The 13,008-nt window shown below is 35.3% G+C and overlaps 1 protein-coding gene across 2 annotated transcripts in view; it reads left to right on the top strand.

Moving 5' to 3' along the window:
• Nucleotides 1-13,008, top strand: part of LOC111047430 (zinc finger protein 431) — an 82,177-nt gene that overhangs the window by 47,324 nt on the left and 21,845 nt on the right. The window contains exons 5-6 of one of the 2 annotated variants that reach the window (XM_039424226.1): nucleotides 84-1,241; nucleotides 9,652-9,812. In XM_039424226.1, coding sequence (XP_039280160.1) covers nucleotides 84-1,241; nucleotides 9,652-9,812 — 1,319 coding nt within the window. Of the gene's footprint in view, nucleotides 1-83; nucleotides 1,242-9,651; nucleotides 10,016-13,008 lie in introns of those variants that run through there. The other variant, XM_039424225.1, reaches the window with a different exon arrangement.

Genomic DNA, 13,008 nt, shown 5'->3' with positions numbered 1-13,008 from the left:
TTAGATAAACAGGCAATATCCCAAAACTTGTCTGGATTTTACCTCATTAATATTTCACGGATGATTTGTACTTTTGATTGCAGATTCAACAGAGATTGAAGAAATTACAAGAGACAAGGATCTTTCACCAGTGAACAGCGGACAGGAAATAGTATCTCCTACAACGAACAGCGCATCTGAACCTGATAATGGAATACTATTAAAAGTTACTGAAGCCAAATGTGATAATGGGGATACTAACACTCCATTGAAAAAACTGCGCTCTATCAGAAACAAGCTTCAGCCAAGTGGAAGTGATTCCAGGGAGCACTCGGAAAAACATTTTAATGAAACATCTTACACCTGTGAGTTATGTGATTTCAAAACCGTTGTATTGGATAATTTGGTACAACACCGTAGAAAACATGCAGGTGGATACAGCTGTCAGCTCTGTAATTATAAAGCGGCCACCAAGTCTCGCTTGAAGCGGCATTCCACAGTACATTCCGGAGAAAAACCTTTCAGCTGCGATATTTGTGACTTTAAAACTATATCAAAAAGTAATTTGATAATACACCAAAGAAAGCACACTGGTGAAAAACCTTACAAATGTGAATTATGTGATTTCAAAACAGCTAATTCGGCTAGTTTGGTACGACACCGTAAAAAACATACCAGTGAATGCAGCTGCCAGTTCTGTAATTATACAGCAACTACTAAGACTCATTTGAAACGGCATTCCAGAGTGCATTCCGGTGAAAAACCTTTTAGTTGTGATATTTGTGACTTTAAAAGTATTTCAAAAAGTAATTTGATAACACACCAGAGAAAGCACACTGGTGAAAAACCTTTCATCTGTGATCAGTGTGATTATAAGAGTCATAGTCCATCTTACTTCAAGAACCACCTAAGAAGGCATGAAGGAGTGAAACGGTACAGCTGCACGTTTTGTGACTACAAATGCGATGATGCAAGTCTTCTGAAAAATCATATCAGATCGCACACTGGCGAGAAACCTTTTGAATGTCAGCTTTGTGGGATGGCTTTCTCTCTAAAGAATAGTCTTCAATCTCATATCAAAAGGCATAAAGGCGAAAAAAGCCTCAGCTGCCAGTTGTGTGAGTACAAATGCTACAAAGGAAATGAACTGAAGAGGCACATCCTAACGCACACTGGCGAAAAACCTTTCAAATGTCAGTTTTGTGAGTTGACCACCTCTAATAAATGGTATTTGAAGAAACATCTCAGGAAAAAGCATTCAGGTGAGTAAACTGCTATTCCTGACTGCTAATTCTTGCCTGCTCCTAACTATTATTCATGTGATTATGAGCACATTGAATAGGTAGCGTGTAACGTTATCATATAAAGCATGTCTAATTCAAATATTTATCATATTTCTCCCGGAATCTAATGGTCCTAGAAATCATAGTCGACATCAAAAAGTTATCCTATTTGGCTGGAATTTTTGAATTGAAATTTTTTCGCACAATTTTCATGTGTAAACTTGCGTACGGTCGTATAATTATATACTGTATAATTATATAACTTGCATAATTCCGGGTCTCAACAAATTTTTTTTTGTTCAGAAGTGAGTAGTTCAAAAGTGGACAAAGTTTTGGGTGATCTGGGTGCTCCTCAACTAACCCAACTTCCCTCACACGTTTGGCTGTGATTCTATGTCCAAATCCCAGTTTTAATAATTCCGGGGTTCGGAAAGCCACTGTGCATTTGCATTATAATAAAATAAATTACTAAACATTTTGAATAAAAATAAACTTGATAGGTTTTTTACTAACATTGTTATATACAATGATATGAGTTATAAAACTGTTGGAAATTGCCTCAGTTCACATCAATACAGCTCTGCACTCGATTCTTCAAAAGTTTCAGATGAAAGATGTAGCTCGTATCAAGACCTTTAAAAGGGTCTATCATAATTCATACTTTTTCAGTGTCCCATGATCTTCATTTTTTACATAATAATAATATTCCATTGTCATTAAACTTTAAAAAAGCAATAGACAACGTCACAATCATTATTTGCATTACACATACAACATATACCTATATAAGGTAAACAATACATAACAGGACTTCACATCAATTTTTCACATCGGTTTTTTAATTGAGGTGGTTTTTAAGGGTTTAAAGTTCGTCTTTTAGCATGTATATTCTTCTTATTCTCTTAATTATAATTGAAAAATATCCATACCATATGTTAATATAGACTAGAACTATAATCTAGAGAGAGTACCTCTTCGAAACAGTTGTTAACTGGTAACTAAATTAATCATTTTGTTAGGTTGGCATTTATTGCGGAAAAATTGATTGGGCACTGCTACTTCAATCAGAGTTATTCCTGGGAATATTATATTACTAGCCGTCAGGCTCGCTTCGCTCGCCATATCCGTTTAGCCAGACGTTTAGTCTGGACCCCCGACTGGATCGTCCTAACATATGATAAAAATGCTCAAATGAAAAATGCAGGCGAGCGAAGCGAGCCTGCTGATCTCATTTTTGGGCTCCGCCCCCTGGCTAGACGGATATGGCGAGCGAAGCGAGCCTGACGCCTAGTACGCCAATGTAAGAGTAAGAATCAGACTATCGAATTATTCATCATAAATCAGCTGACAAGTGATTACACAGATGTGTGGAGAAGCCACAGTCTATTGCTGTATTTCCATAAGGTCTATAGTTTCAATCAGGTACTTGTGGATGAGAATACTGCGTGAGGTCTACTGTTCACAGAACTACTAGTTTTTGTACCCGGTTGGTTCAATCGTAGACCTATGTCTAGCCAAGAATTCATCTTCATATTGTTGTCATGGTACTTAGCATGTGATTGCTCATACAGATTGGGGTAATGTTGTATGCAAACAACGAGTGACTCGTCATCCATTCTAGCTGAAGAAACGACTTTACTTTAACACACCATAAATTAATATGAATTAAATTGAATTATACTTTATTGCATAAAAATCTTCACATTACAGTTATGGCAATCATCAATATTATTATAATTATAAGCAAAGCAAGTGAGTGGCGCTTTGCGCTGCACGGGTCATTCTTCTCTTATATATTAGAAACCATCATAACAATATTGTTATTTTTCAATTGAAAAATAAATTTGAAGCCACCATCTATAAAATATTTTTCAACTATTTAAATTGATTTGTAATTATTTTTATTCCATTTGGGGATTTGGGATAGGATAGTCTTCTTAAAATTGAAATAATAAACTCTCTAGTTTGGAACAAGTGTGATCCACATGAGGTTCAATAAGTTTAGAATATAAATGAAATATAATTAATTTAGAAAATAAATTACATAAGTTGTGTGTGTCCACACACGAACCAGCCAGGTAGGTCAATCACCAATCGAATATGGACTGGATGGCCTGGCTGTCCGCTTCGTGTATTAGGTATAATCGTGTACAAAGGTGTCGCACCTTTAGATTCGAATCTGAATGAACACCTAAAAATCAACGAACTTCAACCTTGCTTAACAACATGTACCTATACTATGTCATAGCGATACTATGACATGTATAATAAATGATGATGATGAACCTCTGAAATCAACTCATGAAAATGTGGGTTATAAAAATAAGATTGGAATTATGAAGTTATGTAGTTCAAGTAGTTCTAGACTATGTAAACTATATAGTTTTATTCTGTGACGTTTGAGGTTATGTCTAACCTATATATACCGAGCTTCATTAAATTTGAATGCTTAGATAATATATTGAGTAGATGCTAAAATGAATGAAGATATGCCACAATATAAATACAATACAAAATTTTAACTTACCTGGAATAACTTCGTGCATGTACGCAAAATTTGTGCAGTTTGTAGCGAGGAGCAAAACTGAGTGAGCTAACCTAAACTAGTAGTTCTGTGAATAGTAGACCTCACGCAGATTCTCATCCACAAGTACCTGATTAAAACTATAGACCTTATGGAAATACAGCAATAGACTGGCTTCTCCACACATCTGTGTAATCACTTGTCAGCTGATTTATGTTGAATAATTCTATAGTCTGGTTTTTACTCTAATATTGGCGTATGAAGGAGGCTCCTTTTTCCTTTTATATTATCCTTGAAATGCAAAATTTCCAAAAACCTCGTATATACGTCGACGCGCAATTAAAAAAGGAACATACCTGTCAAATTTCATGAAATCTATTACCGCGTTTCGCCGTGAATGCGCAACATATAAACATTTAAACATTAAGAGAAATGCCAAACCGTCGACTTGAATCTTAGATCTCACTTCGCTCGGTCAACAAGATTGAGCTAACCGAGGGTGGCAAAAGCAAAAGCTTCCAAGGGTAGCGAAGAGACACCCGAAAGGTGGCGGCGCTCAGAGGAAAATTCCTCTCCTATCGCACACTGGAGGCGCGCCGCGCAGCCACAGGAAAAATTCCGCTCCGTATTCTCCCAAAAGTTCCGGCAGCGGAATAATTCCACGGCTGCGCGGCGCGGCGCGTCTCCAGTGTGCTCTCAATCAATCAATCAATCATTTATTTCTTTCCAAAACATATTTATTTCTTTCCAAAACATACATGAAAATGTACATGAAAAAGTCAAAAACTAAAAACTAACTTAAAGCTAAAGAGAAATTAGTGACTGTAGAATAAAATTCATTTTTTACAGTGAACTCGTTTATACTGTAGCATGCTAAATCCATCAAATATGCTCTCAGCAATTCCTTAAATTTTGATCTATCAGGTTCATGTCTTATGCAACCTGGGAGACAACCAATAAATTTTATTCCCATGTACGTTGGACTTTGTTTATATTTTTCCTTATTGTGTTTCTTTATTGTAAAATTCTTTTTATTTCTTGTGTTGTAATTATGTATATATACTTGCCGTGGGAATCTAGATTCGTTAGTTTTTATATATAACATTGTCCTATAAATGTACAGGCTGTACACCGTCATGAACTTTAACTTAATGAAGAATGGCTTGCATGATTGCTCTCTATCAAGATTTAGAATTGTTCTTATTGCTTCTTTTTGTAATAGGAGTATTTTATTTAAGTTTGAGATGCTTGTTCCTCCATATATTTCAATTCCATATGAAATGTGGGAGTGGATCATTGCAAAGTACACTGCTTTCAACGTTTCTAAGTTGGAAATTTTTGCTACATAGTCGTCTCAGCGCGAAAATCCCTGAGCTTAATTTTTTACGTATTTTTTGAATGTGAACGGACCAACTAAGTATGTTTTCAAGATATAGACCTAAAAATTTAATTTCTTCCTTATTATTAAGTTGTTTCACCTCTGAATTTCTATAAGTAAAATGGAGGAACTTTATGATTCACTGTTTTTATAGTTTTCTTCAAGTTTATATTACTTTGGTCTTTCCTGTATCGCTGATGCATTTCAATTAGCCTTTTATATGTTCGTCGACAATCTCATTATCAATACACTTATTACTACATTGTTTCGCTCTTACTATTCAAAAGATCAAAATAATATTTGAGCAAATTGTAAAAGTATGAAAATTTGTTTTCTACAGGACTCTGATAAAGTTCAGTCCAATCCAATTTATCTAGATCATTTATAAAGCGCTGAATTTGGGACTTCCCAAACTTCCTACCCATTGTTTTAGTCTTTAAACCTTCACACTTATTATTTGTGTTTAAAATATGGAAAATTTGTCCATTGTGGTCTGATAGAGCTGTTATCAAACATTCAACTTCAATAGAAGTTTTGTTGAGACTGGTAATGAAATTGTCGATTGCTGATTTACAAGTTTCAGTTATTCTAGTAGGTATTTCTATAGTATGTCTAAATCCATTCATATTCATTACATTTATAAAATCTGATTTCTTTTTACCCTCCCTCAAAACATCCACATTGAAATCTCCTCCGATCACAACATTCTGGTTAATTTTGCTAATTTCTATTAAAAATCTATTCAATTTATCAAGAAACACTTCTATATTCTCTGAAGGAGTTCTATACAATCCAGCTACAATGTATTTTTTCTTACCTATTTTTATTTCTATCATACATGTTTCAAAGATTTTATCATCATTAATAACAGTTATTGCCTTTACCATAATGTTTTTGCATTCAACTAGCTCTTCAGATACTAATATTAAAACGCCTCTCCCCTTAAAAGACTTTCTTACATACCAACTCATACAGGAATATCCTGGTATTTTGATTCTTTGAATTTCATTTTCATCTAATTTATGTTCAGTTACTATTACGATATCTGGTTTTAATTCCTGCAATGTGATAATTAGGGAGTCTATTTTTGACTCCAAGTGCTGGATGTTTTGATGGAAGATTATTACATTATTTGTAAACTTACTTTTTGCATTAATAGTTTCATTTTCCCTACTTCTATATTTATGTTTTTTAGTTTCCACCGTTTCTACGGCAGGGTTCCTCCATTCACTGTTAATCTTAAAAAAACTATTATCATTGAGAGGTATTTCCTGGACAGTTTCATGGTTTCCTGGCTTATTTGTAAGAGTCTCATTAATAATTTCACTCGCAGAATTTCCTCTTGCCATTCGTGTTAATGATTGGATGACTTTTAGACTGTACGGAGATTTAAGTTCCGGAGAGCCATACCCCAGGAAGGGGCTGGAAATGTTGAGCTCCTGGCAACCTGAAGCCAGAGAATCGCTACATGTTAGTCCCCCGTCACCAATGCCGCCGAGATTCTCTAGAAGATGCGACCCCCGATCCATTATTGGAGTCGAAGTTGAAGACGTATCTTGTTGGTGCATGCACTCTCCTCTCTCGCTCCCGACACCAACAGAGGCGGTCTCCTCCCCACAGCCAGTAGTGTCCAGTGCTGAATCTGAAATCGCAGTTCCTGCAGTCGATGAAATGCAGAAATGCAGTCTGTTTCCTCATTTTTGACTCACTTGCATTTAAGTATAGGGCTTCAAAACTGATTGATTGTGAATACAGGATTCATTCGTTTTAATTATTTCGAAGATGTTTTTAGCTGTAGCTCTTTCCCCATTTTTGTTTAAATGCAATCCATGCCTTGTGTGACAATATCTCTTCAACAGATGCAAGTCAAGGATGTTGACATGACTATTGTGCGCTGCAAACTTCCTGATTATAAAATTGTATTCCTGGATAATTTCATTCTCCAAGCCATCCTCTCTCAAATCAAACCTTTGTGGAATCGTTGCAAGTATCAAATTGGTATGATTCAATGCCGCTATTTGTTTTCCAGGTTAGTTGCGAATTTCATGAACACTTTTCGGTCTCGACAATAAGTGCTCGGATTTATATTGTTTGTACCTCCTATCACAATAATATAATCATCTACAGTACAGTATAAGTGTCAATGTCATTTTTATTCAGAACTGAGGACATGACTACTTCAAAAGGCGCACCTGACTGTACATGATTGAAAATATTATACTTTCTCTTAAGTCCATCATTAAAATGTTCCAAATATGAAAACAGGCCACGTCTTTGGCTGTCACATGTCACTGTTAGCTTTGGCCGTTCACTAACAGCAATAAAATTTACATATTTCTTAGTATTGTTAACACAAATTTGTTTTGTGAGGAGTTCATCAATCTGGTCTTTGAGATTTGCTACAATATCCTTCAATTCATAATTTTCTTGCATTATAGAATTTATTCTGTCATAATTTTGCATTATCTCAAGTTCCATTTCTTGAATCTCCATGTGAAGGGTATTATTATTTTCATTCAAAATCTTGATTGTTTGTTCTCGAATAGTAATGATATCCAAGCTATCACAATCTGGCTTGCATTTCTTGGTAGACAATCCGTAATAAGATTCGGTTTGCGTACTTATACTTTGAGAATGTGCATTCTGATCGAATTTAAATTCTACATCATCTCGAACTATAGAGATACCGATATCTTTAATGTCCTTGATTTCCTCAATGAGTGAGTGCATCTCGATGACAAAGCAACTCATCTATGCGTGCTATCAGTTCATCCTTTTCCTTGAGAATTAAGTCGTCTGTCTGACACTCTGCATCATTCAACTCACCCCTCCGTCGACTATTCCACACAGAGTCGAGTGACAATCTCTGCGTCACTGAGGCATTAGCTACTTTGTCCAATCTTTCTATCAATCTTTTCTGTGGTTGAAGGCTATTTTTGTCAAGTTAGGTGGAGCAGAGGGTACTGGATGTTTGGAATGTTTCACCTTGCTTACTTTTACTTTTTCAAGCATTGCGTCAGTTGTAAGTGTACCTGTGCAGCCCTTACTTTTACATCTCCACACTAAGTCTTCGTTGGTAAGAGAATGGCTTTTCCTATAGCATTGATCTCTATAATACACTCCCAATCCGTTTATAGTGTTCTTATATGTAAATATTGTCATGGTTCAAGATTTTGAATAATTGGCGCCAATATCTCGGTTCCTCGCCCAGCCACTCTATCAGTTCTCGGAGCTATAATCACCCGTTTTAGTTGGCTAAATAAACTATACAAGAGGAAAGCAGGAGAATAGAAGGAGAGAGAGAAAGCGCCTAGAGAGCAAGCAAGGCGGGAACATTATCGGAAGCTCCTGATAAGAACGGACACTAGGAAAAGGAGAACAGAATACAAGGAAGAAGAACAACAATCCAAAACGGTCGGAAAAGAAAGATAGCAGAAATATGTCAGCTATCTTCAAGTAAATTGAACTTCGCACCGAGCGATAAAAACCGATCCTCACTGAAGTTCAGTGAATAAAATGTTCTCTCTTTTCAATGGTTAGGTTAGGTCACTAGCAAGGCAATAACTATTTTTTTTTTGCTTTTGGGGATTTTCTATTTTTTGCCAATTCTTAATGAGAATTTTGATTACATAGAACTCAATTATTCAATGCAGTTAATGAGGAACGCTTTACGATGGGATTCCTGGTTTATGGATTTTTGTGAAACATTCATGTCAAATTAAAAACAAATGATTGAAAAATCTATTTTTCCTACAGATACCTTGAAAAGTGACCATTTCTGCACTGATTGCAGGCCGCAAAGAATTTTGCGCACTAGTGCGCAAAGTAATACTTTGCATATTCCAGATTTGTAGCATGACAACGCATTGAAAATTATTTATATAATTTTGACAAGAAAAATATTTAAATTAATAAATTATTAAAATTTGAAAATTTAAAAAATTAATTTAAAAATTTGAAATTAAAATTTGAAAATTTATAAATAAAAAATTATAAATTTTGAAAATTCAAAAAAATTTTAATTCAATGATTTTAATTTTTTTAATTTAGAAGAAAACAATTTTTTATTGAATTATCAATTTTAAAATTAAACTTGTTATTAATTACAAAATCATACAGACAAACATTGGATGGATTTCAGGACATGATACCCATAATATTACTCACTTTTCATATTCAATGGTAACTGTAGGAAAAGTTTAATGTGAAATACGTGCGCAAAGATCCTTTGCTGCACTCAAGAAACCATTCCGCACTAAACGTGCGTAAACGTTTCTTTCGGTGCAGCAAAGTGTCACTTTGCGCACTAGTTGCACAAATAGCTATTTGTATACGGTAGTATGTTTTGGGAGATCTATTCATTCATTTAATGAAATGAACAGATACAATATTTTAGAACAATGGGAAACTGGCAGTTATCCAAAACTACCTGTACTTGTGAATAGACCTTCTTCATTCATTTTACTGATGATTTGTACTTTTTGCAGTTTCAACAGAGGTTGAAGAAAGTTGCGGCGAAACACATCCCTCATCGGAAGTGGAGATAGGCCTACCCGTAGTGGCAGTGGCTCCTATACTGAGCAGCAGCACCTTCAAACTCGACAATGGAATAGAAATTGTAGTTACTGTTGCCAACAGCCACAATGAGGATACCCTACCACCACCTCATTAAAAAAAGTTTAGCCAAGTGCAAGTGATTCAAGAAAGCACTTGAAAAATGATTAACAAACTCGATTACATAGAAATTAAACTGATTCAACATACAAAAATTATCTTGAGTGTTTTTTTTACTCTTGAATTTTTAGATTTTGGAAAACCATGTCAAATAAAAAAAATCTCAATCACTGGAAATTGATTTTCTCTATAAATTGTTGTATATTTGATGATTTTTTTATTGCGGATAATGCCCATAAGCATTTGGCTTGTGCGTGGGTAGGCTAATGGAGGAGATTATCAAATGTCAAAACTTTGTGAGAATGCGAAACTATTACAGGAAGAACTATTTATTTATTTTTGTCATACTTACTCAATTGCAGCTGTTTTCCATGCATCAAATCAAACCGGTAAACAGCTGTTTGCAGAACAAGAAAACATGTGATTCTCATTACAGCATACTATACTGTAAAGAGATCATATGGTTTTCTTTACATTCGAGTATGTTTCCCAGTTCCGAAATTGGAACATTCAAATTGATTCAAATAGTTATTATAGTATTAGGCCCCCCATCCACTTACAGTTCGAACTGCAGTCAGAACTGTGAACGGTGGTCTGTAGACTGTTGAAAAATGTTCACGTCAGTACGGACTGCAGTCGCGGACCATTTGTCAGTTGCAAAACGATCAGTCCGATCGTTGAACTGTCGCACCATGCGGCAGTTGACAGTTCAAGGATCCGCCTGCCGGATTCCCCATCCACTTACAGTTCTAACTGCAGTCCCGGACTGTCTCAGTCCGGGACTGCAGTTAGAACTGTAAGTGGATGGGGGGCCTTAGCGTTATAGTCTTCAGTTGTTATATTGGTAACAATAATTTAAACGTCTTATTGTTGAGAACTTCAGTGAGAAGAAGAAAGAAGAAGAAGATAGAATAACTCAAATATTTTTAGAACTCATATAATAAGTTTCAAGTTATAAGAACTCATCTGACATTTTTTAACATTGGCCACTATTATTCTATTTGAGCTAGATGGGTCTGTTATGACCTAGGAGCTATGGGCTAGGTCATGTTTATAGAATGCAGTAACTCGAACAGCAGCAGGTAAGGTAATGGTTACTGTTTCTCAGCAATATTATTCTTTCTGAGAAAAGTATGACAAAAAATATTGTACGTAACTTGTACGGTAACGTATTTACCGCATTCGTATGATAATTCTGCCCTCAACTACGTTTCGGGCAGAAACAATCATACTTATGCGGTAAACTACCGTTACCGGACTTGTGACGTAAAGTACTATTACAGGAATAACGATTCCTAAACTCACTCTGCAAATTGAATAAAACTGGAAAACATCCAATCTAGCTTTGAGTGCTGAAAATTTACATGCATTTTTCTGTGTATTCATGACCGGTTCTGTTTCATTGACCTACGAACAGGCCTGATAGTAGGCCTATGTGGGCAATCTATTTTATTAATTGGATACAGAATCTTTGCTAAGCAGTGCAATAATTGTACTGAGATGTTAACTATATAGCCTGAAACAATTTATTACTCCAAATGTCATGATGTCTTAAGTTTTATTTTACACCGTTATGTTTGTGTTGCAAGCATTATTGTTCCCTGTTAAAAATTTTACAATCATGTATGATTTTGACGAAATAAATTCAATTTATCAAGCACTTTGATTTGCTCAAACAGTAAAATCATCTCATCTTACAAGGTGTGGAAAATAGCCTGAAAAACTTATTTTTTCGAGTGACTTTAGTAGCTTCATTTAAATTAATTTACAATTAGGCTAGAATTTATCATTGTATTCAGGTATAGTGGGGTATGTAAGTGATTATGAATATTAAGAATTTCAAGTCAGAGATCAGGTTTGCCTAAACAACAGGCCAAACAATTCAGTTCAAAAAACTTGAAAGTGATTACAAGAAATGAAAACTCGCATGAGTTACATAAGAATTCTGAAATTTCATCTTGAAAATATTTTTCAATTGCTCATGTGTGTGCAATGGTTTGAAACTTGGTGGTCGAGTTTTCACCTAGTATGACACTATCGACTGCAAAGAGCTTTTTTGTTGGTTTTTTTTAACCAAAAAGTTGGATAATTATAATATATGGTATCGACATTAGGCTAAACGGTGGTGCAAATACACCACTGTTTCTTTCTTTACATATCACATAAGAAAGAGTATGAAGTCTAAGCAATAAGATGAACGATATAAACATACAGAAAATATTACCTGTAGCACGGTTGATTCGTTGACTAGAGAGTATATTCACCCTCATCAGATATGTAAAGCCTGTTTGGTTGGGCAATGCGAGTGCGGTTGTTGACTCTCAAATTCATTGGCTGAGCTTCAAGTCAGCATGAGTGACTTGCTGTCCATCAAAGTTGTAGAGAGGGGAGTAGGCCTGTCGTAGTGGGTGTGGAAACAAAAATATAATTGATCAAACTCAACTCATGTCCGATATTTCCTTGGGGTGGTGGGACAGATCATATGACGGATATGGTGTGGTATGCAGAGGCCGTTGTCATCCGTGATCGCATCGGAACACTGCATGGTCCTGGCTTAACTTGGTTTATTCTGTGTTGAGAGTGGATGCAGTGCACATTACTGTCCTGCTAAGCACCAGTCATCTTGCTCTGTCAAACCAATGCTGATAACTAACAGAGATTGACGAAACTTTGATCACAAAACACTAATCATTGAAACAATTGGGGAAGGACCAACAGGCACAGCCCAAAACTGTTTCTTCCCCGAATTTTTATTCATACACTAATTCCATATTATCATCATTCCAATCAACTTCCCCTTCAATGTGAAAATTGAACCCATCACAGAAAATTGATGATTTTACTGACTGGTAGTACTAATAAGTTTAGATCGTTTTCCTAGAAGTAACCCAACATCAGAAACTTTTTACCAATCTATTTAGGGTATATCACCATTTTCAAAAACATCAGTTGATTTTTCAACGGCTTTTTAAAGTGGCATTCACATTTTGTAATGAAACGGTATTCATCATGAATAGCAGAATTGCTAGATATTTTATATTCTGTTTTGGAAATAAAATTAAGATCAATTTATTTTAGGAGCATGGAAAAAATTAATAAAGTTACAATTCTACAACATTTTATTATATATTTATATCATTCAGAAATTAATTATCGGTTCACCTCCGATG

Source organism: Nilaparvata lugens, chromosome 3 (assembly GCF_014356525.2).
Source record: "Nilaparvata lugens isolate BPH chromosome 3, ASM1435652v1, whole genome shotgun sequence".
Classification (NCBI taxonomy): domain Eukaryota; kingdom Metazoa; phylum Arthropoda; class Insecta; order Hemiptera; family Delphacidae; genus Nilaparvata; species Nilaparvata lugens.
This window is presented reverse-complemented; position numbering and strand designations above follow the sequence as displayed.